This window comes from Mauremys mutica, chromosome 6 (assembly GCF_020497125.1).
Source record: "Mauremys mutica isolate MM-2020 ecotype Southern chromosome 6, ASM2049712v1, whole genome shotgun sequence".
Lineage (NCBI taxonomy): Eukaryota > Metazoa > Chordata > Testudines > Geoemydidae > Mauremys > Mauremys mutica.
The window spans coordinates 67,386,520-67,411,341 of NC_059077.1; the positions used below are offsets into that span (position 1 = coordinate 67,386,520).

The window sequence follows — 24,822 nt, forward strand, 5'->3', positions numbered from 1 at the left end:
AACTACACATGTGGGGCCTGATTCTCCTTTCCCTTGTGCCAGTGTAAATCAGGAGAAACTTCACTGAGGTCAACAATGACATACTGGTGTATGTGAGAGGAGAAGCAGGCCCTAGAAATATATAAAACTGTTTAATTTAAAATAGAATCACAGAAACTGAAAGAAGAAAAGAACGGTAGGTCCTTAAAATACTTTGTTTGTCACTTCTGGTTTTATGTATTATATTACTGACAAGTATTTTACTAGCAAAAACCCATATTTTTTCATATATTCTATTAGGGATGTTTTTTCAAACCACACCTTAGAAGGCCAATCAAAAGCACACATTTCCCCTCAAAATAATTTTTCATTTTATTACATTAAAATGTGTGTGAGATTACAACACTCAATTTATCTGAAACTTCAGACAGTACAAGTAAGTAACATTTATAACTTAATACTTATAAACAAGCAGGTCCTGGGCAAATGACATTAGTAAAACTATGTGCAAGTCAGTGACTAGGATCTTGCAAAGGCTTTATTTACTAATGCACAGAGGAAAGGACAACAGGGAGCAGAGAAAAAACATAAATGAAGGCAAGAATAAGGCAGGTGGGGTGGACTAAATCAAAGCAAAAGGACACACAAAGAGGGGGAAATTAAACCTGGAAATCAAGAAGACAACTGGAAGAAGTGACACAAAGAAAGAGAGAACAGGAAGAAAATTAACTAATTATAGAATGCAATGTTTTCAAACATGTGGGAAAGGGAGCAGAAGACAGAAAATCATGGAAGATAGCAATTGTTGGGAAGGCTTCTACAGATAGAAAAGTGAAAAATGAATGCTCAAAACTTAAAAACTAGCTAGAGACAGATGGAAATCAGTCAGATGGGAGATTGCTATCAGCTTCTACTATCACTGCCATACATGGTATAAAGAAGCCAGATGATGATGATGATGATGGAGGAGAAGGAGGAGGAGAAGAGAAATTTACAAATCATAAAATACCTCAAATGATGTCAACAGGTCTGTATTTTTTTATTTTCTTTGCTTACTGAAACATCATTCCTGGGATATATGTTACAATAGGTGGAAGTGTGACCACGCACCTAGTATATATTTTTAAATATTTTGTTTTGCAGTAAATCACAAATCTGTGCAGTCTGTGCAGACCCTGGCTTGTGTGTGTTACTGCTAATACCAACCTTCACTACGCACACACTGAGAACTCCATTGTCTAATAAAGTGATTCTAAACTGAGCTATACATTTCCTTTCTGATAGATTGCATTCAAAACCCAGCCTATGAAATAAATTGGTATGTACAGTAGTATGTTCAGCAAATGAATCAACTGTGCATATCTGGCACAAAAGGAATTTCAACATTAAGTGGCTAGCTAGCTAGAAGATAGGATTTGGGAGGAAAGGATTCCCCCTTTTTGTAATGTTGTCTACCTAGGCCAAGATTTTCAAAATATGCACACTAAAGCCAAGATCCTAAGCAGCGCACTATTTCTGCCAGGGCTTGCCAGGGCCGAGCCCTGGCACCACTAGGCTTGGCAGTTCATCGCCCCGGAACCTCTGAGCTTGCTGCCTGAGTTATGAAAGTAAAAAAATTGCTTGAGCCCCAGAACCTAATTGCTTGATCACCAGCACCTCTTTCATTACAAATAAGCACTGATCCTAGGAACTAAATCCATATTTGGCATCTTTGCAAATCAGGCCAAAGTGCCTAAACTCAATTGTTGTATGCTGTGTTGTTACAGCTGTGTTGGTCCCAGGATATTAGAGAGACAAGGCGGGTGATATAATGTCTTTTATTGGACCAACTTCTGTTGGTGAGACAAGCTTTCGAGCTTACACAGAGTTCTTCTTCAGGTCCTGAAGAAGATCCTTAAGAAGAGCTCTATGTAAGCTGAAAAGCTTGTCTCACCAACACACAAGCTGGTTCAATAAAAGATATTACCTCACCCACCTTGTCTCTCTAAACTCAGAATTAGAAACCTACCTTTAGACACTCATGTTTGAAGATCTTGTCTATTGACATTAAAATAAGTCTTCCAGGATTATACTAATCTTTTTCAACAAATAATAAAATTCAAGACTCTACATGAAACTCTATCTGTTAACCAGTTAACTTATTAAGGGCCTAGTTCTGTCACACTGAGTACATAGTACCTTACTACCTGAGTAGTCCCACTGATTTCTATGGGATTCATGTAGAAAATTATCACTCAATATGAGTGACAGACTCAGGTCCTAAAAGAGTATCCTCAATAATCTGATAACATATAACAAGTGTTTATAAATGGAATTTTACCTATTTTATTTTTAGTAGCTGGTTTTATAAAATGGATGCCTGCACATACAGCATGATGTGTGGGCGTGCATGAAGAGTCCATTCAGGTTACTCACATTTTTCATTTAAACCACAGCTATGATTTGCAAACAAACCTGCAAATCATGAATTAATCTAGTGCATTCCCCAGAATCCAAAATCTCACTCCTAATAAATAAATAGATTACATCCCTTATTAAAGGTTGTCAGGCAGTTCATGAAAGTTACAAATTACTTGCTTGAAAGCCTTTCTTCAAACATGAAACCAGCAATAAACAATAATAATAATGGGGTGCGGGGGGGGTGCACCGATGATTGGAATAATTAACTAAAGTTTCATTCTCTGACAATGACAAAAACATTAGGGATATACCTGAGCCACTTCATTCTTTGAGAGATTTTATTTATATTTTCCACTGCAGAAGATTACACTGATGGCTGGAATATTTAGGTGAAGTTACCAAGGACTGAATATGCCTCCAGATAAGCTGGAGACCCTTTTTCCTAAAGACATTACAGCAAAAAGAGGGGCCTGCAATAGGAATCATCACCACTGCAAGTACTGGAAACTGGGAGATGAAACTCTTTCATCTAAAGAGACTGATGTGCTGCAGAGTATAGATGATACTTATATTTACTTTGCAACAATATATTCCTGCAATTAATAAAAAACATGATCTCAGATATTACTGGGGTCTGGGGGGTATTGCATTCCAAATCTGCCATATTGGACATACAATAGGAGAATCATACAACATGTGAATCTCTGGCAATCAGGAGCAAGATTCCACCTACTGCAAAATCCAATTCGCTCTTATTGTGTGTGACAAATCCAGAGCTAGGATTTTTAATGAAGTGTCCAGTTTTTTTAAAAAAAGTGAAACAAGAGAAGCAGATTTTAGGATGTTATGACTGTGTCAACATTAAAATGTATACACCAGAGTCTCAACTGGCGTAAATTGACAGACTGATCAGACCCTATGGGACTGCACCAGTCAACATAACATACAGTAACCCTTAGGCTACACTAATTTATGACAGGGACTATTTTGTCCCCCAGCCAGACCAGGTTCATAGAAGCAGAAAAGTGATTTACAGTAACTTCTCCTTCTCCCCATTCTTGTCAGATGAATCGAGTGTAAACTCAGTGCCGGTGAAGATCTGGCCGCATATACATTGCCACTCTGCTTCAGTAAGATGAACAATAGTGGAATATACATATTTGGAAACAGTTGCTGAGAGCGAAACATTATTCTTTGCCAAGTTAGACACATACCTGGAGATTATCATTTGTTTCCTCCAACAGAAAATGTTTTTAAGGGTGTTTTTTTTTAATGCATTTACCTAATGCATACCAATCCTAGCTTATGCAATCAAGACTGTATTACGGGTTACACAAGGTCACCTCAACTCTACAATCAAGAAGATAATTATCTTAAAGTACATCATACAGCTCAAGTATCAAAATAATAATGCATAATAGTGCATAACCACTTCAAGATTTAAAGTACCTTAGCCTCATAAAGTAACAATACAAAAACTTTACTAAACAATAACTCACAAAAGGCTTAAAAAATAAACCTGAAAATTAAGCCACCACTTCAGGTTTGCCAAGGAATTTTATTCCACTGCACTTTAAACAGAAGGCTGTTTAGTGGTGATTCACCTATTAACCACTACACAACTCTTACTGTTACAAGTAGCAGATGGTTGAGTGGGTAAGAGGGAGAAAAAGACACATACAAAACTCTCTAGTTAGTGGATCAAATTCTCTGCACTTGCTTACACTCATACCACCCCATTGGTTTCAATTTGTGTAAACTGACCCACTGTTTGTAATTCTTAAGTAACATGAACAAATTACTCTATTTTTCTGGATGGGATTTTAAGTTAAATTTGCAGCTAGCATGAGAGGGCCAGATCTTCTGCCCTGGTTCTGTCTCTTTTATGCCACAGATGAGGCAGAAAGGAGATGAAGAGCTGCACAAACAGCTCCATGGCTCTCCCTCGTGCACCCCTCCCCACCCCAGCACACTAAGCCTGGTCTACACTACACGTTTATACCGAATTTAGCAGCGTTAAACCGATTTTACGCTGCACCCGTCCACACAACAAAGCCCTTTATATCGATATAAAGGGCTCTTAATACCGATATCTGTACTCCTCCCCGACGAGGGGAGTAGCGCTCAAATCGGTATTGCCATGTCGGATTAGGGTTAGTGTGGTCGCAAATCGACGGTATTGGCCTCCGGGAGCTATCCCACAGTGCATTGTGACCGCTCTGGAAAGCCATCTGAACTCAGATGCATTGGCCAGGTAGACAGGAAAAGCCCCGTGAACTTTTGAATTTCATTTCCTGTTTGGCCAGCGTGGAGAGTTCATCAGCACAGGTAACCACGCAGAGCTCATCAGCACAGGTAACAATGCAGTCTCCTGAGAATCGAAAAAGAGCTCCAGCATGGACTGCACGGGAGGTACTGGATCTGATCGCTGTATGGGGAGAGGATTCTGTGCTAACAGAACTCCGTTCCAAAAGACGAAAGGAAAAAACATTTGAAAAAATTTCCAAGGCCATGATGCAGAGAGGCCACAGCAGGGACTCAGTACAGTGCCGTGTGAAAGTTAAAGAGCTCAGACAAGCCTACCAGAAAACCAAAGAAGCAGACGGAAGGTCTGGGGCAGGGCCGAAAACATGCCGCTTCCACGCTGAGCTGCATGCAATTCTAGGGGGGTCCGCCACCACTACCCCACCCCTGTCCGTGGATTCCGAGGTAGGGGTGGTAATCGCAGCCATGGCTGAGGATTCTGCGGACGGGGAAGATGAGGAGGAAGAGGAGGAGGAGCTTGTAGAGAGCGCACAGCACTCCGTTCTCCCCAACAGCCAGGAGCTTTTTCTCACCCTGACGGAATTACCCTCCCAGCCCTCCCAAGCAACTATCCCAGACAATGAAGCCATGGAAGGGACCTCTAGTGAGTGTACCTTGTAAATATAAGACATGGTTTAAAAGCAAGCGTTTTTTAATGATTAATTTGGCCTGAGGACTTGGGATGCATTCGCGGCCAGTACAGTTACTGGAAAAGTCTGTTAACATGTCTGGGGATGGAGTGGAAATCCTACAGGGACATCTCCATGAAGCTCTCCTGGAGGTACTCCAAAAGCCTTTGCAGAAGGTTTCTGGGCAGTGCTGCTTTATTCTGTCCTCCATGGTAGGACACTTGACCATGCCATGCATGTAGCAAGTAATCTGGTATCATTGCATGACAAAGCCTAGCTGCGTATGGTCCCGGTGATTGCTGGCATTCAAGCAACATCCGTTCTTTATCTCGCTGTGTTATCCTCAGGAGAGTGATATCGTTCATGGTAACCTGGTTGAAATTCAGGAATTTAAGTAAGGGGACAGAGATGGCCATTCCTACTGGGCTGTTTGCCTGTTGCTTAAAAGAAATCCTTCCCTGCAGGTAGCCAAACGGGGGGAACGGGGGGTGGGGACGCGATTGGCGCTGAGCTTTTCCACGTTTGGCTAGCAGGGATCTTTCCTGCTACCAGCCACGCGGTTGGGGGTGGTGGTGGAAAGGGGGGTGTTTAGCAGTGATCTTCCATGATACCAGCCACAGGGTGGTTTCTGCTGCTGCATGTTAACAGGAAAGAAGCAGCACTCAATTTGGGAAAGGAGGGCGCTGGATAGATGAAGGCTGCAGAAGACAAAAGACAATGGCTTACCATGGCCGCATGCAAGCAGAATTCTGATGCCCGGACCTGCGTCTGTAATCTGTAACACCAAAGCCGCAGGCACGCAATATTAAGATGCAAAATGCGACTTTGTAGCGAAAACACATGTGCTATGTAAGGTGAATAGTGTTGTTCACCGTGAAAGAATATGACCATTGTTCTCTAAAATGTATCTTTTTAAATACTTCTCTCCCTTTTTTCCCTCCCTCATGCAGCTGCAAATTTTTCAAGCATCCCTACTCCGTCCCGAAGGCTATCTCAGATAAGGCAGCGGAAAAAAAAGACGCGAGAAGAAATTTTTTCGGAAATCACGGAAGTGACCCGCAATGAAAGAGCGCATCTGAATGAGTGGAAGGAAGTGGTAGCAAAGTACAGGAAAGATGCCAGTGACCGTGAGGACAGGAGGGACCAACGTGAGGACAGGAGCGACGCTCGAGATGAGAGGAGAGATGCTCGAGATGAGAGGTGGCGGCAGGAAGATCAGCGGTGGCGGGATGCAACTCTGGGGCTGCTGCGTGATCAAACTGACATGCTCCGGCGTATGGTGGAGCTTCAGGAACGGCAGCAGGATCACAGAGTGCCGCTGCAGCCCCTGTATAACCACCCTCCCCCCTCACCATGTTCCTTAGCCTCCTCAACCGCCAGACGAGTAAGAACTTGTGGGGGTAGGCTCCGTGCACCCGCCCACTCCACCCCAGTGTACAGCCCAACCAAAAGGCTCTCATTATTATGAAATTATGAAATTTTTATAGTGGCCTTTTACTTCCCTACTATTCTCCTCCGAAACACCACCCAGGCTACCTTGTCAGTTCTCTCCCTCTTTTTATAATTAAGTAATAAAGAATACATGATTTTTAAACAAGAGTGACTTTATTTCCTTAGAAAGCAAACTGTGATCGAAGGGGGGATGGGTGGTTTACAGTGAATGAGTCAATCAAGGGGGGGGATGGTTTCATCAAGGAGAAAGAAACACAACAGTCAGACTGTACCCTGGCCAGTGATGAAACTGGTTTTCAAAGCTTCTCTAATGCGCACCGCTTCCTGGTGTGCTCTTCTAATCGCCCTGGTGTCTGGCTGTGCGTAATCAGCGGCCAGGTGATTTGCCTCAGCCTCCCACCCCACCATAAAGGTCTCCCCCTTACTCTCTGAGATTGTGGAGCACACAGCAAGCAGCAATAACAATGGGGACATTGGTTTGACTGAGGTCTGAGCGAGTCAGTAATGTGCGCCAGCCACCCTTTTAACGGCCAAATGCACATTCTACCACCATTCTGCACTTGCTCAGCCAGTAGTTGAACAGCTCCTGACTACTGTCCAGGCTGCCTGTGTATGGCTTCATGAGCCATGGCATCAAGGGGTAGGCTGGGTCCCCCAGGATAACTACAGGCATTTCAACATCCCCAACTGTTATTTTCTGGTCTGGGAAGTAATTCCCTTGTTGCAGCCGTTTAAACAGAGTAGTGTTCCTGAAGACGCAAGCGTCATGAACACTTCCCGGCCATCCCACGTGGATGTTGGTGAAACGTCCCTTGTGATCCACCAGTGCTTGCAGCACCATTGAAAAGTACCCCTTGCAGTTTATGTAGTGGGTGCCCTAGTGCTCCGGTGCCAAGATAGGGATATGGGTTCCATCTATCGCCCCATCACAGTTAGGGAATCCCATTGCAGCAAAGCCATCCACTATGACCTGCACATTCCCCAGAGTCACAACCTTTCGTAGCAGCAGCTTAGTGATTGCTTTGGCTACTTGCATCACAGCAGCCCCCACAGTAGATTTGTCCACTCCAAATTGATTCCCGACTGACCGGTAGCTGTCTGGCGTTGCAAGCTTCCAGAGGGCTATTGCCACTCGCTTCTCAACTGTGAGGGCTGCTCTCATCTTGGTAATCTGGCGCTTCAGGGCAGGGGAAAGCAAGTCACAAAGTTCCATGAAAGTGCCCTTCCGCATGCGAAAGTTTTGTAGCCACTGTGAATCATCCCACACCTGCAAAACTATGTGGTCCCACCAGTCTGTGCTTGTTTCCCGGGCCCAAAATCGGCATTCAATGGCTAGAACCTGCCCCATTACCAGCAGGATCTCCAAAGTGCAGTGGCCCACAGTTTGACAGAATTCTGTGTCCATGTCCTCATCACTGTCGTCGCCGCGCTGCCGTAGCCGCCGCCTCCTCGCCTGGCTTTGCAGGTCCCAGTTCAGCATTGAGTGCACGAGAATGCGCGAGGTTTTTAAAACCATGATTGCTGTCTTGAGCTGAGCAGGGTCCATGCTTGCTGTGCTATGGCGTCTGCACAGTTCACCCAGGAAAAAAAGCGCGAAACGGTTGGCTGCTGCTGCTTTCACGGAGGGAGGGGTGAGGCTGTACCCAGAAGCACCCGCGACAATGTTTTTTGCCCCATCAGGCACTGGGATCTCAACCCAGAATTCCAATGGGCGGGGGAGACTGCGGGAACTATGGGATAGCTATGGGATAGCTACCCACAGTGCAACGCTCTGGAAATCGACGCTAGCCTCGGTACATGGACGCACACCACCGAATTAATGTGCTTAGTGTGGCCGCGTGCACTCGACTTTATACAATCTGTTTTAAAAAAACGGTTTATGTAAAATCAGAATAATCCTGTAGTGTAGACGTACCCACAGTGTGGCAGGGCAGGAAGGGGTATGGCTGAACCAGCTTATTAATATATTGATTTAGATTTCTAACAGTGATGAAAAAGGACCCTATCCAGAGCTGTAGGCATTCCTGACAAAAGTCACACAAATAAAAATAAAACCTTGCACTCAGGACAACCTGGCCAAAGGAATGGCCCTTAGGGTGCCCTTAGATCTGCTGTAGTTTGGAGTTGTCCTGATACTGCTCTAACTTCCACAATTGACTAGTTTTGTCCCTGAAGTCCTTGGATTCAGCACTGAGCATAGCCTAGCTGGACTTGTGTATCCAGCCCAGAGAGGCTTCTTGAAAGGCCCAGTCTGGCATGTGTGAGCCAATCAGTAGTTAAAATGACTCATTCCTGAGTTTTTCACTGATCAAAACTTATTACAGACATTTGAACTATGAGTTCTTCAAACACATCTGGTAAATCAGAGCTTAATCCCTCAAGCAAACAACCTTTAATTCAATTCAGCATCTACAGGAAGTTACTGCCATGTACAGAAGGTGCAGATTTCAAGAAAAGCTGGTCAGAAAACTTTGATAGGCCTATTTTCCTTTGGAAAATGCAACTCCATCAAAATCTCAACACTTCATAAAATTATGCTGATTTTGCCAAAATTTCATATTGGAGAAAACTGAAAAAACCCTAGTTTCTGACAGTGTCAAAACATCCTGTTTTGACATTGTCACTATGAAACATTTTGATTTTTCATTTTGAAATGACTTTGTTTTGTTTGTTTTAAATTTTGGGTTATATTATAATGCAACAAAAAATTAAAATCAAAACAAATGTTTCAATTTTCTCAAAACAAAACATTTTGATTGATCTGAAGCAATATTTGTTTGTTTTTTCAGAATTTTCCTTTCTGGAGAATTTAGATATTTTCAGGTTTCATTCTGATTAAAAACTAATCAAAATTTAAAAATCCTTTGCAAAATGGAATTTCCATCCTCTGCACAGCTCTAGTTTCAAGAAGGGAAATAGTGAAAAGTATAGTAAGATATTCTGCATGTATAAATACTTTTCGTGTGCACTATTCACAGAACCTGTCAAAGACCCTGCTACAGTCAAGATTTAAGGGTACTTTCTCCTGTAAGTGGGTTTAATTCACTCTCACATACACGTCACTCCCACATACCATGCCCAAATAAAAGGGCTTGGAAGAGAGAACAATGCTGGTGTGTATGAGTACAGAATAAACATCCCAACCTGTGGCCAGAGCAGATACATACCCTCTTTGCAGTTGCTGTACCAGAGCCTGTGATTCCTGCACACTGGTCTAAAAACATTCCTTGAATACATGTAACCACAGTTTTTTTCCATTTCTTTGCCCATTCCTTCAGCCCTTTTCTATAGTGGCCTATGCATCGCTAGTGTGGAACCCAGTTCTGTCACATTCAGGAGGTGCAGTGTCCTCTGTGCACCCACCGAAGTGTTACCCATTCACATGTAGTGTAATCACAACGATCCTGCTGCATGGCGGACTTTCTGTGGCCACCTATGTTCCTGGGTGAATTTCAACAAAAGTGTGCACAGCTGACTTTCACCCTAAGGAGGATTGCACATGGCAACAATCAGACTCAGTAGTTTTCCCAAGGGGAGCTCAACCAAAATATACTTGTTTATCATCAGAATTTGTCTTCACTTTATTTGTCTTACCAAGAGACTGTTCTTTTGCAATCTATAAATGGGAAAGGCTCACTCCTTCAGGCTGCTTAACACATGCTCTTACTTCTGAATTCAGAGCACAGTTCAAGTTGAGGGACAATGTTATATTGATCCAGTGACTAACGTCAATTCAAGAAAATTTCTGCCAGCTGATCCAAGTAACTGGTCTCTTATGCAATAGTAAGCCAGGGACAGTGAAATACTATTTTTAAAAGCATGAGAAAAAATAATGTAGATAGTGTAATGGAGAAAAAAATTAAATGATACAGGATATAAATTACGAGTACATTAAATCCAATTACCTTATAGTAATATTAGTACACAGCAGAAATGGGTTTACAGAAATAGAATAAACAAGTCATAATTATACAAGTGGTTTTCAGGGAAGAGAACTGCTGAAGCACTACAGATCTCAGTACAAGAAACAGAGAAGGTGAAGCTCTTAATTTCATTATAAATGCAGCAACAGTAAATATTTTGTGCTTGTTGAATCATTGAGTTTATGAAAAGTCAAATGATGTAAACAACAGGCTCACTAGCATCAATGATAAACAATTTTCCTGACACAAAAATGCCATATTTTAATCTTTAGCCAGCCTGAGGACCGTGCTCTGTATATTTGGGCTGAAATGTGTAAATCCATCCATTTCCATTAATTTTAATGGGAATTGGGCATCCAAATCCTTTAGACAGCTCTAAAAATCTCAACCTTAATTTTTATTTGCCTTAAGGAGAAACTGAAAACAAGCAAGGTTTTCCATTAAGTAACTGTTAAGGTGCAGCACCAATGCACAAACACAAAGTACTAAAAGTAACTAAGAGACTATTCTGCCTACATTGGTATATCTGTGAGAAGTGGGTTTGATTGCTTTTACTTCACATCTGTCAATAGTTGAAAATATAAATTAAAGCCTATAATTATAACAATGTTTACAGACTTTCCATTGTGATATTAAAACTATGTTCTACATAAAGCATTTAATATATTCAGGATCAGTTTGTTATTATTATTATTATTATAGGGCATTAATTCATTTACTTAATTATGGACCATATCATCAAACAGTAATTGGGACAAAACAGAACATTGTTTTACAAAAGGTAGATTGTGCCAGACCAACCTGATCATCTTCTTGAGAAGGTAACTGATTTTTTAGACAATGGAAATGCAGTAGCTCTAATCTACCTGGATTTCAGTAGGGTAGTTGATACAATTTAACATAGGTTATTAGTTAAATTGGAGAAGATGTGGATTAATATGAGAATTGAAAAGTGAATAAGAAACTGATTAAAGGGAGACTACACGGAGTCATACTGAAAGGTGAACAGTCAGGCTGGAGGGAGGTTACTGGAGGAGTTCCTCAGGGATCAGTCTTGGGACCAATCTTATTTAACATTTTCATTCATGACCCTGGCACAAGAAATGGGAGCATGCCATTAAAATTTGCAGATGACATAAAGTTGAGAGTTACTGCCAATACAAAAGAGGACAGGAATATCATACAAGAAGATCTGGAGGACTTTGAAAACTGGAGGAATAGATATGGGATGAAATTTAATAGTGCAAAGTGCAAGGGACTAACAACATGAATTTTTGCTATAAACTGCGGACGTATCCGTTGGAAGCAACAGAGGAGAAAGACCTGGGTGTATTGGTTGATTACAGGATGACTATGAGATGCCAAAATGATTTGGCCATGAAAAAAGACTAAAGCAATCCTAGGATCCATCAGGCAACGTATTTCCAGTAGAGATAAGGAAGTGTTATTGCACTCATACCAGGCACTGGTGAGACCTCATCTGGAATAGTGTGTGCAATTCTGGCCTCCCAGGTTTAAAAAGATGAATTCAAACTGGAAGGGGTGCAGAGAAAGGCTACTAGGATGATCAGAGTAATGGAAAACCTACCTTTTGAGAGCAGATTCAAGTTGGTGTGTTTAACCTAACAAAACAAAGGCTGAGGGGAGATATGATTGCTCTCTAGTAATACATCAAATGGATAAACACAATGGAGGAAGAGGAGTTATTTAAGTTAAGTGCCAATGATGACACAAAAACAAATGGATATAAACTGGCTATCAACAAGTTTAGGCTTGAAATTAGTTGAAGGTTTCTAACCATCAGAGGAGTGAAGTTCTGGAACACCCTTATCTTTCTGGAAATTGAGGTGCCTGGAAATGAATGCAATATTCCAGGTTTGGTCACACTATATCTGTAAGGAGAAGGAATAGTCCCTTTCTCCTCCAGGGTAGGATGTCTCCCAGAATGTAGCACAATGCAGAAATGGCATTTTTTGCACCCATATCATATGGCAAATTCTTGTCTCAGTTTCCCTGTGAAATGACATGGTGCTGGCATTTATTCCAGGATATAAAGGGAATAGAATAAATTTGGGAATATTCTATAGTATGATGATGTTGGAATTTAGGAGCAGCCAAGCCACACTGGCCAGCTATGCTTATCTGTGTGTGCAGCTGCATAAATCAGCATTATGATGATATAGAATCAGAAAGATAAGACAAATGACACAATTATTTATTTCATCAACCAATCTCCTTTGTATCAAAAACAGGAAGGTGGATATGTTTGGACATTCCGGCATCTCCCTATACTGTCAGAATACAGAGTACTGCAATAGCACTTCAAAGACGCATTAGTTGCAGTGCAGATTTTAATGATCTTTCACACCCTTGTTCTTGCTGTTCTCTTAAACAGTTTTCTAAAAATACCTGTCAGGGCTTGAAACTGCCAAATGCCATCAGGGAGATGGCCTATTATGAGCACAATATAGAACTTTCAACAAGTTTATGAGTCAACCACACCGTAAACCTATGTCTCCTTTCTCAAGCTTCCAGATTTCTCATTCAGTTTGTTACACATCTGAAATAATTCCAGGCATTTCACACAAATACTTACTACATACATGTGCCATCAAATGGTAACTACAGCATTACCTATATGTAATTTACTTTAAAGTAGAACTCAGACTTGTTTGTACATGAATAGACATTCTGCAATATTCTAAAACACAGGCTTTACTGATGGCATAGAAGAACAAATCTTGATAATATACTATACAGTCTCATTCTGCTCTGCTTCAGTAGGGCTTTCCTGAAAGTGAAGAACAGGCACAAGGGAAAGAGAGAAAACTTAACCCTAACTACAAATACCCATCAAGAAAGATTACATTTGGGAATAAATTTAAATATAAGAAGAGTTTTTGTGGTGGTGATTAAAAGCAAAACTGGCAATAATCGTTTCATTTCACTGAACGCACCAAACTGTTAACTTGATTAGTTTCACTGTTTCTTCTTTCAAACTTGAAATAAAAACTTACATCTTTTCCCAGCACTCTAAGTTCAAACTGCATTTCCTTGAAGTGAACTTTTGTAATTCTAGGCCTAAATGTTGAAAAAAAGATAAAGAGACATGTTATGGTATTTAAATCCAACACATCAGAAAGACACAAAGAAGAAACAAAAAAATTGAAAGGAGAGTTTCAGAAAGCCATTCATATATGATCATTTTTGCCAGTGCTCCACATATATTACTCACGAGAAAAATAGTTTCAGAGTGATAGCCGTGTTAGTCTGTATCAGCAAAAACAACGAGGAGTCCTTGAGGCACCTTAGAGACCACAAATTTACTTAAACACTTTAATGGGAGCAGGGAAAGTTAAACCCATCTCTTGCAATATTAGAAACAGAACATAGACAATTTAATCTAGACAGAAAGATCAGTGATTCCAACAAGTACATCAGTTTAGTTCTTATAAAACTAACCAGTCATATCATACATATGTTCAGTATTCAGTTTATTTTTCCTTATAGCCACATTATTTTAATAGTCTGCAATATTATGTTGTACATACCAGAAATACTTCCCTACTTGTTTTTTATTCTTGTAAACAACAACTCCTACAGGTGTTAATCCTAAAAAATATTCAGACTTGTTTTCACCCTGGAAAATAGAACATATGTTATTTTATTACTTACAACCACAATTTTATTTTTTATAGATTTCATCTAAGAAGCAGTGTGGCCTGGTGAATAAAGCACTGGCGTGGGAATCAGGAGAAATGGGTTCTACTACTGGTTCTGCTGCTAGGTAACTTTGGGCAAGTCACTTTAACCTCTCTGTGGCCTCAGTCTCCTCATCTGTAAAATGGGAATAATGATACTGACCTCCTTTGTAAAGCTCTTTGAAATCTGCTGATGAAAACCTCTGTATAAGTGGTTATTATGATCATCATCATTTTAGTAAGCTAGCCACCCAATCCTACAAAATTCTTTCTTCCTTGAGTAACTTTACTCATGGGAGTAATCCTATAACCTTCAGTGGGATTGCTCTCATAAGTAAGGATTACTTACATGAATCAGGTAAGAGTGAGAAACAATTCATCAACTAAATTGCCATATTTCTCTTCTTTAAAAATCTAAAGAAAGTAATTACAGTCAAAACTTCACACTGCATAAGATACAATATTTACTCATAATATAAATATACTTCTGAATGCTAGAACAGATTCATTATACCATACCAACCAAGACACATGAACCATCAGTCTGCTCAACTAACTTCTGGTCCCTACAGAACAGAAAAATGTAATGATCATACTGGGAAATCATGGAGTGGTCAAAAACTGTAATCAAAAGGAGACGCAGAAAATGACACAACCAGTCATCTCCCTGATCTAACCAGCATCCATGTACCACATTTAATAACAGCCATTTTTAAATACTACTAGTTAACCCCACCACATGTAAGGAGGTAGGAGCTACCAATGTGGCAAGGCACAAAGAAGGGACTTCCAGCAGAAGAGAGGTTTCTTGAGATATTCTACAGGCTGTTCTTCTGAACCCTCACTTTCTTGGTACTTTCCTTCAGACAAATGTCCAACTAATTTTTGAACAACCATCATGACAACCCGCCCCCTAAAAATTATTTCCTACCTTAAAATTGTATTTCTGCAAGAGGCTCCACCAATCTGAAATTAATTTGCTACTCCTTCGTCTCCCAAAGACTGATCTGCTGACTTAGATTTCTGCCATCTGGCCTACCCATGTGTGCAGCCCAGCCACAAAGGCCAACGTTTTTCACAAATGAACATGAACTTCTCACCATGTCATGGACAAATGAACATGCACTTTCAGGAAGATCTGGGCCACGAGGGTCTCCATTTTTCCATTGGAAAAGAAAGGATTTCATGAGGGCAGATGAGAGGCATAAAACCCAGAGAATAAATCCCCTATCAAGACATGACACCCAACAAATGCCGTAACTCTTGAATTAAGGTGTATAATGCTAGTTTGACCTGCTTCCCCGTAACATGATTGGAGACACCTTCTTACTGACACACTGTTGCCCTCATGATGCTGGAGAGGGTTCCTAAATAAACCAACTGCAATGAGGGATTCAGAGCACTTTTCTCGCAATGGATAACAAAGCCCATAATAAGGAGGGACCCAGTTCCTTCTCCATAAGAAATACTTCTTGAGTTGTTGGGGTCTATATAGCCAATCAACTTGGTACAGGATAATATGAAAATTCTGATGGCAAATTGCAGCTGCCTCGACAATTCATGGTAAATATTCAAAATCACACAGGATGAAATCCTGAAGGGAAGAGATGAGAACTGACAAGGAATAGCCTCTAAGCCAAGCCAAGGTATTTGTGGTGAGACTCTGTGACTGGAATAAGGAGGAAAGCATCCTTTATTAACACTATATAGCCTCCTGGCTCTACCAGGGCTGTTACTTAGTATTTCACTTTCAAAGCATTTGTAGGCCACGAAGAAATTGGTCTTTTGAGGTTTAAAACCCCCTGGTATTTTGGGCAGGGCACGAAAGAGAAAGAAAACTCTCTGAAACCTTTGTAGGGTTTACATTGAGTCACTACTTAGAATCTCATAAACAATGAATTTTCATCATAATTTTCTTGGATCCATCAGTATTGGGCAAGAGTTAAAATGACTGCTGGGATTGACTCAGTAAAGTTCTATGTGGCATCCAGCTGCGATCATGGATAGAAGCCAGTTGTATGTTCTCTCAGTTTTCAACAACATGCTAACCTGTGTTCCCTGTGAGTTACAGGGCTCATCTATGTTTCTAGCATCAGAAAGATTCCTTTGTTTCTTCAGGGAATTCCTTTATGTTGCGCTCCGGTTTCGGGAGCATTTGCTAAGGAAAACATGGTGGAATTTTTACCTGAATCCAAATTTTGCTGCAGAATGATCAATGACTTAACTCAATCCCTAGTGACTCCCCTCCCATCCCCAGTTAGCAGTGACTGCAGGTAGTTGTCCTCTTTCCTTCTCACTACCAATGAAATGTCTTTGAAGCTACTGAGCTTGAGGAACAGGGATGGAGACAGGCCTGATGGACTTTTCTGGATGATGTGGATTAACTAGAATTGCTCCCCTTCCCCCCCTTGTCCACCAGCAGCAGAGAATTCAGCCAGGACCCACTAGTGGCTCCAATGTTGGCTAAGTTTCCTACTCGTTCCCTTATAGGAGAAAATCATGGCAGGTCTCCACTCCCACAATGTGAAGGGGGCTGGTAACAGGAGAGTAAGAACATCCTGCCTCAGTCTGGAAAAGCCCTGTCCCACTATCCAGGCACTTTTGCCCTAATGTTTTGTCTTTATAAATGGTCACTATTGTCTTGGTATATCCTACTATACTGAAGGTACTATAAAGACTGGAGATCTTAGAGCATGAGGCTGCTCACGGGGACAGGCAATGAATCAAAAATTCAAGAGAGAAGATTAGTCTGTTTACTGATTTACCTGTTTGGAAGAATCTGGTGCAGCCCCATTGGTCCAGAACAGCAAAGCCTGGACCATAAAGATGTCAGTGACGAGATCAAATGACTATAGAAAGTGTGTTTAAGTAAGTAAAAATTCTTAATTGAGAACATCCAAATGAATGACCTCCCTCAATTTCTGTATCTACGGTTAACATATGTGCCATTCTCAGTGCTCTTCAGTGAGCTGACTAACTTCCAAAACTATTCATAGAGAGCTTAATTAGAGTGTAGATGCCTTGGGGAAGGAACCATGTCACTGTACGGGTCTGAATAGTTCTTAGTACAATGGGGTTTTGATCCTGAATGAGGGCTTTTGCACTACTGTAATATGAATATTAAATAATAGTAATAATCAATGGCTAGATGAAGAAGGAGCAGTGAACAGATTGCAGAGATACATTACAATGCATTCTCCCTGCCCAGTTATGGATCTCTGTGTACAGCCCAAACAAGACTGGGCCAAAACAAACTTTCCAGGCTAGACAAATTTTATATGACTAACTTGGCAGTGGAAAAAAACCTGTTCCATGAAGTCTCCCAGCTTCCTATAAGCAGAAGGGGCACATGATACTGCATATGCATGAAGTCCAAAAATAGTAGCACAATCCATGATTTAGTAACAAAGAAATACCTCATCCAGTGGGCGATGCAATTTTCAGCAAATTACATAATTAATCTTTAGGGGCTTTCTTTGGTTTTTCTTTTAACAACTTTCAAAGTACTGAAATTTAAATTAGCTAAATTTAAATTAGCACAATGTTTCCATTAAAGCTCACAATTCAACTTATTTTTGTAGTTTGAAATATTCTTTTGTTTAAAAAAAATGCCATACGCACAATTATTGAAACAAAATAATTTTTAATTGCTCGGTTGACTGAGCACTGTAGCCTTCAAGTGAAAGCTTGAATCCTGCCATACATATTGTTTTGTAATACAGATTGAGTAATCTTCAATATGAGAGCATAAAAAAAGTGAAATGCTGCATTATATTGCAGTGAGATTTTTTTAAACATGCCCTGACTCTTCAGGAACCTTCACAATGAATATTAAAACAAACCTCTGAAGTCCCATGTACTCTTGCCCCAAATCAGCTATTCGTTACCTATTATTTGCAATGACTTTGAAGCCTTTTCAGCACTCACTCATTTATTGTATTATTTTCACATTTCCTGTTCTGAACATGGCAATTATAACCCTCTTTTATCTTGTTCTGACACTTATATTAAAATTCTTACATTTGTTATCCATATTGCTTGTTCAGCACAGTTAATTGTCTTTCAGAGGGAAACAGAATCACATTCTTTCATCCAAAACCCACTAGGCTTCCTTAGGTATAAACTGAATTGATCCATGTTCCTCAAAAATACTTTTTCCTTTGGATTTCTTAAACTCAGTTTTTAAAAAAAGATACCACTTGGTTATTAAGTATCATAATTACAACTTTCCATTTAAGTGTAAAAGACTTTTTGTAATGCCATCAGATTTAAAATATTTAGCTTCAATTAAAACAGTACTTACATAGACAGGATGGAGATCTACTCCATACATTTCCAGTGATTTGGCCACTCCTAAGTAATTCAGCTCTGCCTCAGCAGGAACCTGACCCCTGTAAACAGTATAATGAATAAGAACGCTGCCTCTGAATTCAATGCTACAACAGTTGTTAAAAAAAATCATATTAACAAAGCTTGTTGAATAGATGTGCAATGTTTCCTTAGTATTTACTTAGACCTTCATTCGCTGCATGGCACTGTGCTCCTACTTGCTCCAGATAAAATGGGTTCCAGCCTTCACTGTGTCTGCTACATACTGTTACCTTATATATTAAATATTAAATTGATATTAACTATAGTGGCAAAACCTTTCCTTGTCTACCTGCTGCTAACTCCCAAAAATACTCCTGCTGCTGTCCCAAAAATATTTCACAGCATTCATCTTCAGGCCTAAAAGGCAAAAAGGTCTTATTTTAAATAACTGCATCATTATTATAAATCAGCAAGAGAAAGAGAAACCATTTACGGGATGATTTCCCTATAGCAGCGCTAAACCTGGCAGATATCGTGAGGAAGGCATCAAGAATTTCATGAGTTCAGATAAGATATTCCCTTTTCAATAAATTTAGGGATCTGGGGCAAAAATCTGTCTGGGGATCGGTCCTGCTTTGAGCAGGGTGGTGTACTAGATGACCTCTTGAGGTCCCTTCCAACCCTGATAGTCTATAATTATAAAGATTTGCCTAAAGAAAGGCAAGACCTCTGGAAATCTTAACCTTCTACTGCAAAATCTCAGTTTGGAGTCTGCTGCAGAATAGTATCACAAATCATCTGTAGGAAACCAATTCTTCTTCTCCACGCAAGTATCACTGCAGCAACCAGCAACTTTCACTAGTTATATACCGTAGAGAAACAATGGAGAAAAACAGAATCCTAGGTATGTATTTGAGGAGGGATTCATTACTTTGCATAAAAATATGAGTAAATCCAAAGCCTTTAACAATGTACACACAACCTCAGTGTTTAATTTTACTCTTCCCTTAATAACTGCCATAGATGCAACATACTCAATAAGGCTCTCCATTGTAAGGATGAAGTAATACTTCTGCAATCTCATTCCCAACTGGGATTTACCATACTTTTGTTAATTCCTCCGTAGCATTCATATAAATGTTATTGAGACTGTAACTTATGAATATACCAGCATCAGTTCAAAAGGATTCATCAATGTGTATTCCAAAGACACTTCACATCTTATGCTTTAGCCTGCAGATGTTGCCTTGGTGAAATGTTTCACTACTGTGTTTAATATCATCCATATCCAAGATGTGATATGGGGCCCAGGAGCCTGTCATAAGATTTAAAAAATCCTGTAATACATGCCATCTCTCTTTTTCTTATCTCCCCATTCCTTTCTTTCGGCTAAGAAGAGTGGAGATCTAATCAGCTGGTGTCTTCCCTGGCTGGCACTCCCTGTGTTTGCTTTGTGTGTGACAGGGAAGAGATGCGTGCAATGTAGAGGCAAAAATGGTAGTGAAATGCCAGCCTCCAACATGAATACAGAAACCTCCTATGGATATATAAATGACTTCATCTGTACTGTGGATAGAGGTTGCTCCTCTCTGTGGATGGAGCAGTAGAGATGATGATTGCAGACTTCTACCTCCTTATCAAAACGCAGGAATTGAAGCAAGCTGAGGCTGAGCTTACAGGGCCGGCTCCAGGTACCAGCGCAGCAAGCAGGTGCTTGGGGCGGCCAATGGAAAGGGGAAGCAAGTCCGGGTCTTCGGTGGTGGGACCCTCAGTCCCTCTTGGAGGAAAGGACCTGCCGCTGAATTGTTGCCAATTGCAGCTTTTTTTTCTTTTTTTTGGCCACTTGGTGCAGCAAAAATGCTGGAGCAGGCCCTGTGAGCTTAGCCCCCATTTCCAAGAGTTCATGGGTAAGAAGAGGACCCAAAGCCCTCTACAGAGAAACCTCGCAAGGTCAAGATTTCTTTCTTGGTGGATTTTTGGTTCACTTCTGTATTTACTAATACAGCAGGGTCATATGTATTTCCCAATTCTGTGGAACCACCTCTTATACACCCCATACTGCAAAATTTTGCTCCAGAATTTGATTTTTCATTTAAAAAAATTATGTTTCTAGCCCTCATAATTTTGAAACAAAATGTTCACTGAGGCACTGTTTTCTTCAGAGTCTGCATACAATCTGAAACAACAGTACTAAAAGGTGAAAATTGCACCACTCATCTCAATGAGTTAACTCTTAAATCTATCAATGACAATTTAAATGTCAACACTGCTAACTATTACATTTCTGATTTTGTTTGCAGCAACATCATGCTAAATAACATGCTTCTACCACAATTTCAAACTGCCTCTCAACCTGCCAAATGCCCCAACTGTCCATTCAGTAACCATATATTTGGAAAAATCTCTAAAGAGGAACGGCACTGCTCTGTGAAGATGTAAGCTGTGGCTAGTAAAGAACATGAACAGAGTCTTGCCCAGCATACTCTGACGATATAGGAAACAGGGTGAGGGGAGAGCTAGCTGTAGAAACTCTTCACTGAAAACATTCTCAAACATTCAATATTTCATCATATCTTCCAAGTTAGAAAAAATGAAGGGATCCAGGTACCAAGAAGTAGCTCTATAATTCAACTCAGAGTTTTAAACTTTCTCTCAGTACACACCATTTTCCAAACTTCACAATGTTACTTAGAGTCATAGAAATGTAGGTCTGGAAGGGATCTCAAGAAGCCATCAAGTCCAGCTCCCTGAACTGAGGTAGGATCAAGTAAATCTAAACCATCCCTGATACGGTTTTTGTATAACTTGTTCTTAAGAACTTGCAATGATGGGGATTCCACGGCCTCCCTTGGAAGCCTGTTCCAGAGCTTAACTGCCCCTATAGTTAGAAAGTTTTTTTCCTAATATTTAACCTAAATCTCCCTTGCTGCAGATTAAGCCCATTACTACTTGTCTTACCTCCAGTGGATATGGAGAACAATTGACCACAGTCCACTTTATAACATCCCTTAACTTATTTGAAGACTGTTACCAAGTCCCCACTCAGCCTTCCTTTCTCCAGACTAAACATGCCCAGTTTTTAAAATCTTTCCTCATAGGTCAGGTTCTCTAAATCTTTTATCATTTTTCTTGCTCTACTCTGAACTTTCTTTGGTTTGTCCACATCTTTCCTAAAGTGTGGCACCCAGAATTGGAAACAATACTCTAGATGACTGGGACAATTACCTCCCATGTCTTACATACAAAACTCCTGTTAATACACCCCACAATGATACAAGACCCATATTCAAGTAGTGATCCACTATAAACTTAGATCCTTTTTCAGCTGTAGAGCCTATCACTTAGCAAGTTATTCTCCATTTTGTAATTATGCATTTAGTTTTTCCTTCTCACATGAATACTTTGCACTTATCTTTATTGAATTTCATCTTGTTGAATTCAAACCAGTTCTCAAATTTGTCAAGATCATTTTGAATGCTAATCCTGTCCTCCAAAGTGTTTGCAACCCCTCCCAGCATGGTGTCATCCAGAAGTTTTATAAGCATGCTCTCCACTCTAATATACAAGTCATTAATGAAAATATTAAACAGTCCCTGAGCCAGGACTGACCCCTGTGGAACCTCGCTAACAAACCTTCCCAGTTTGACAGTGAATGCATTTTGACAGTGATAACTACTCATTGAGTGCAGTCTTTCAACCAGTTATAGTAATCACCTTATAGTAATTTCATCTAGACCACTAGTCTAGCTAGTTTGCTAATGAGAATGCCACGTGGGACTGTGTCAAAAAACAGTCAAAAAAGGAAATTTGACAGTGACTGGGACCTGGTGCCCCCTTCCAGTTTATGTATGCCACTGCAGTGGTATTGTCAGAGAGAAACTGAATGTGTTGGGCTTAGATGAGGGGCAGGAATGCACAGCAGGCTAAGCGGACCGCTCGAAGCTCCAGGATGTTGATGCGTTGCATCCATGTTCTTTGTGCAGCATGTCCGTCGAGGTGGGCACTCCAAATGGCTAGAGAGGTGTCCATGGTGATGGTGGCTGTGGGGGCAGAAGTGGTGAAGGGGGTGCCTAGCAACACCTTGGCAGGGTTGGTCCACCACAGTAGGGAGGTCCAGACCAGATGTAGGTCAATCAGTATGACATCCAGGTGGGTCTGCAGACTTATAGGAGCCACAGTTGTAGACAGCGCATGTGTAGGCAGGCAGGGGGCATCACATGGATACAGGCCACCATGTGACCAAGGAGGCAGAGACAGTGATGCACTATGGGGCGTGGATTGCAGCGTAGGGCTACCATGGGGCTCATCAGGGTGGCAAAATGGTCCACCGGGAGGAAGGCCCAAGCTGTCACGGTATCCAGGTGTATCCCGATTAAATGGATTGGAGCAAGCACGGATTTGTCCTACTTGATACAGATGCCGAGAGTGGCATGGAGCGAGTGGAGAGTGCAGATGGACAACGTCATTTTGGTGAGGGTTGGCACCACTAGTAGCAAGTTGTTGAAGTAAGGGAACACAGAGTACCCCTGTTGTCACAGTTGGGTTGCAATGACCGCAAAGACCTTGGTATAAACCTGTGAAGAAGCTAAAAGGAAGAACTCTGAAATGGTAGTGGTTGTCACCCACGCAGAAAGGAAGAAACTTGCAATGGGCCAGATGGATGTTAATGTGGAAGTATGCATCTTTCATGTCGAGGGGTGTGAACCACACCCCCAGGGGAAGGGAAGGGAAATTTGATGGAAACATCATCATACGGAACTTGGTCTTCCTGATTAAGGTGTTGAGTAGTCAGAGATCGAGTACAGGGCAGAGACCTCCCTTTTTTGAGATGAAAAAGTACAGGAAGTAGAAGCCCTTGCCAACGAAGGGGTCAGGAACTAGTTAGATCACACACTTCCTCAGGAGGTTGTGGGGGGGGGCGGTGGGAGGGGAAGGAAAAAACTTGATAGAGTAACCATGTTGTGCAATCTCTAGTACTCAACGGTCCATGGTGATCTCAACCCAGTTGTGGGCAAATAGGGCAAGAGGACCCCAAAGGTTGGGGGGTGGAGGTAGCAATGTGGGGAGCTCGTAGCTCTCGATATGAATGTCAAAACTGGGCCTTTGTTTGATGCTGGAGTACAGCTGAGAAGGTGGCAGTAGCTGATGGTCATGGATGCTGTGATCTTCGGAGGCCGTCGTGCAGGCTCCTGATACTGGCCATAAGCGGGCTGGTTTGGTGCAAGGAGTGTGGTCAGAAAGATGGCCTCTGTTGCTTTCAACAGAGCACAGGGGTGTAAATCCCGAAAGACTGGAATGTCACTCTTAAGTCTTTCAGGGAGTGGAGGGACTCATCTGTCTTCACCAAGAACAACTTATCCTTATTGAAGGGGAGGCCCTCTATCGTGGTCTGGACCTCCCTGGAGAAGCTGTAGGATTGTAGCCAGGAGTCTCGTCATACAACGATGCCTGTGGCAAGAGAGCAGGAGGATGTATCTGCTACATGCACCACAGTTTGGAGGCTAACCTTGACTGTCAGCCGGCCTTCTTCGATTAGAGTCTGGAATGTCTGTTGCTTGTCCTGTAGCAAATCCCCCAGGAACTCTGCCAGCTTGGCATAGTTACTAAAGTCATACTTGGCAAGCAGATCTTTGATATGCGGAACTGCAGGGCTGCAGAGGAATAAACCTTGTGGCCCAAGAGGTCAAGGCACTTTGCTGACCTATCTGGGCGGGGGGGAAAGGTATCGGAGTGCTACCTCGCCCATTCAGTTGCCGCGTGTACCACCAGCAAAGCAGGGTGGGAAAAAAGAAAGTCATCCCTGCTTGGACAGGTAATAGCTGCATTCCACCCTCTTAGGCATGGGGGCACAGGAAGCTGGTATGTGCCAGACTGCTCGTGCAGGTTTATGGGCATTGCAATATGAGATGGTCCCCTGGTCTGGAGGATGTCCACCAGCCGGTGGTGTTGTTCCAGAACTTCCTCCAAAGATATGCCCAAGCCCAGAGATACCCTCTGCAGCAGCTCCTGGTATTGCCCATGATCAGGAGGCAAGAGAACTGGGGAATCAATGCATCGGTGGGAGAGGAAGCGGCAGCTGGCAGTCCTGGTGGAACCAGTGGGATTGGCTCCCATTCCATGTCT

At 41.5% G+C, this 24,822-nt stretch overlaps 1 protein-coding gene across 1 annotated transcript in view; it reads right to left on the bottom strand.

The window, feature by feature from the left end:
• Window positions 1–24,822, bottom strand: part of EPB41L4A (erythrocyte membrane protein band 4.1 like 4A) — a 198,938-nt gene that overhangs the window by 68,109 nt on the left and 106,007 nt on the right. The window contains exons 8-10 of the mRNA XM_045020531.1: window positions 18,692–18,779; window positions 14,239–14,327; window positions 13,705–13,768 (exon numbers count right to left, since the gene is read on the bottom strand). Coding sequence (XP_044876466.1) covers window positions 13,705–13,768; window positions 14,239–14,327; window positions 18,692–18,779 — 241 coding nt within the window. The remainder of the gene's footprint in view (window positions 1–13,704; window positions 13,769–14,238; window positions 14,328–18,691; window positions 18,780–24,822) is intronic.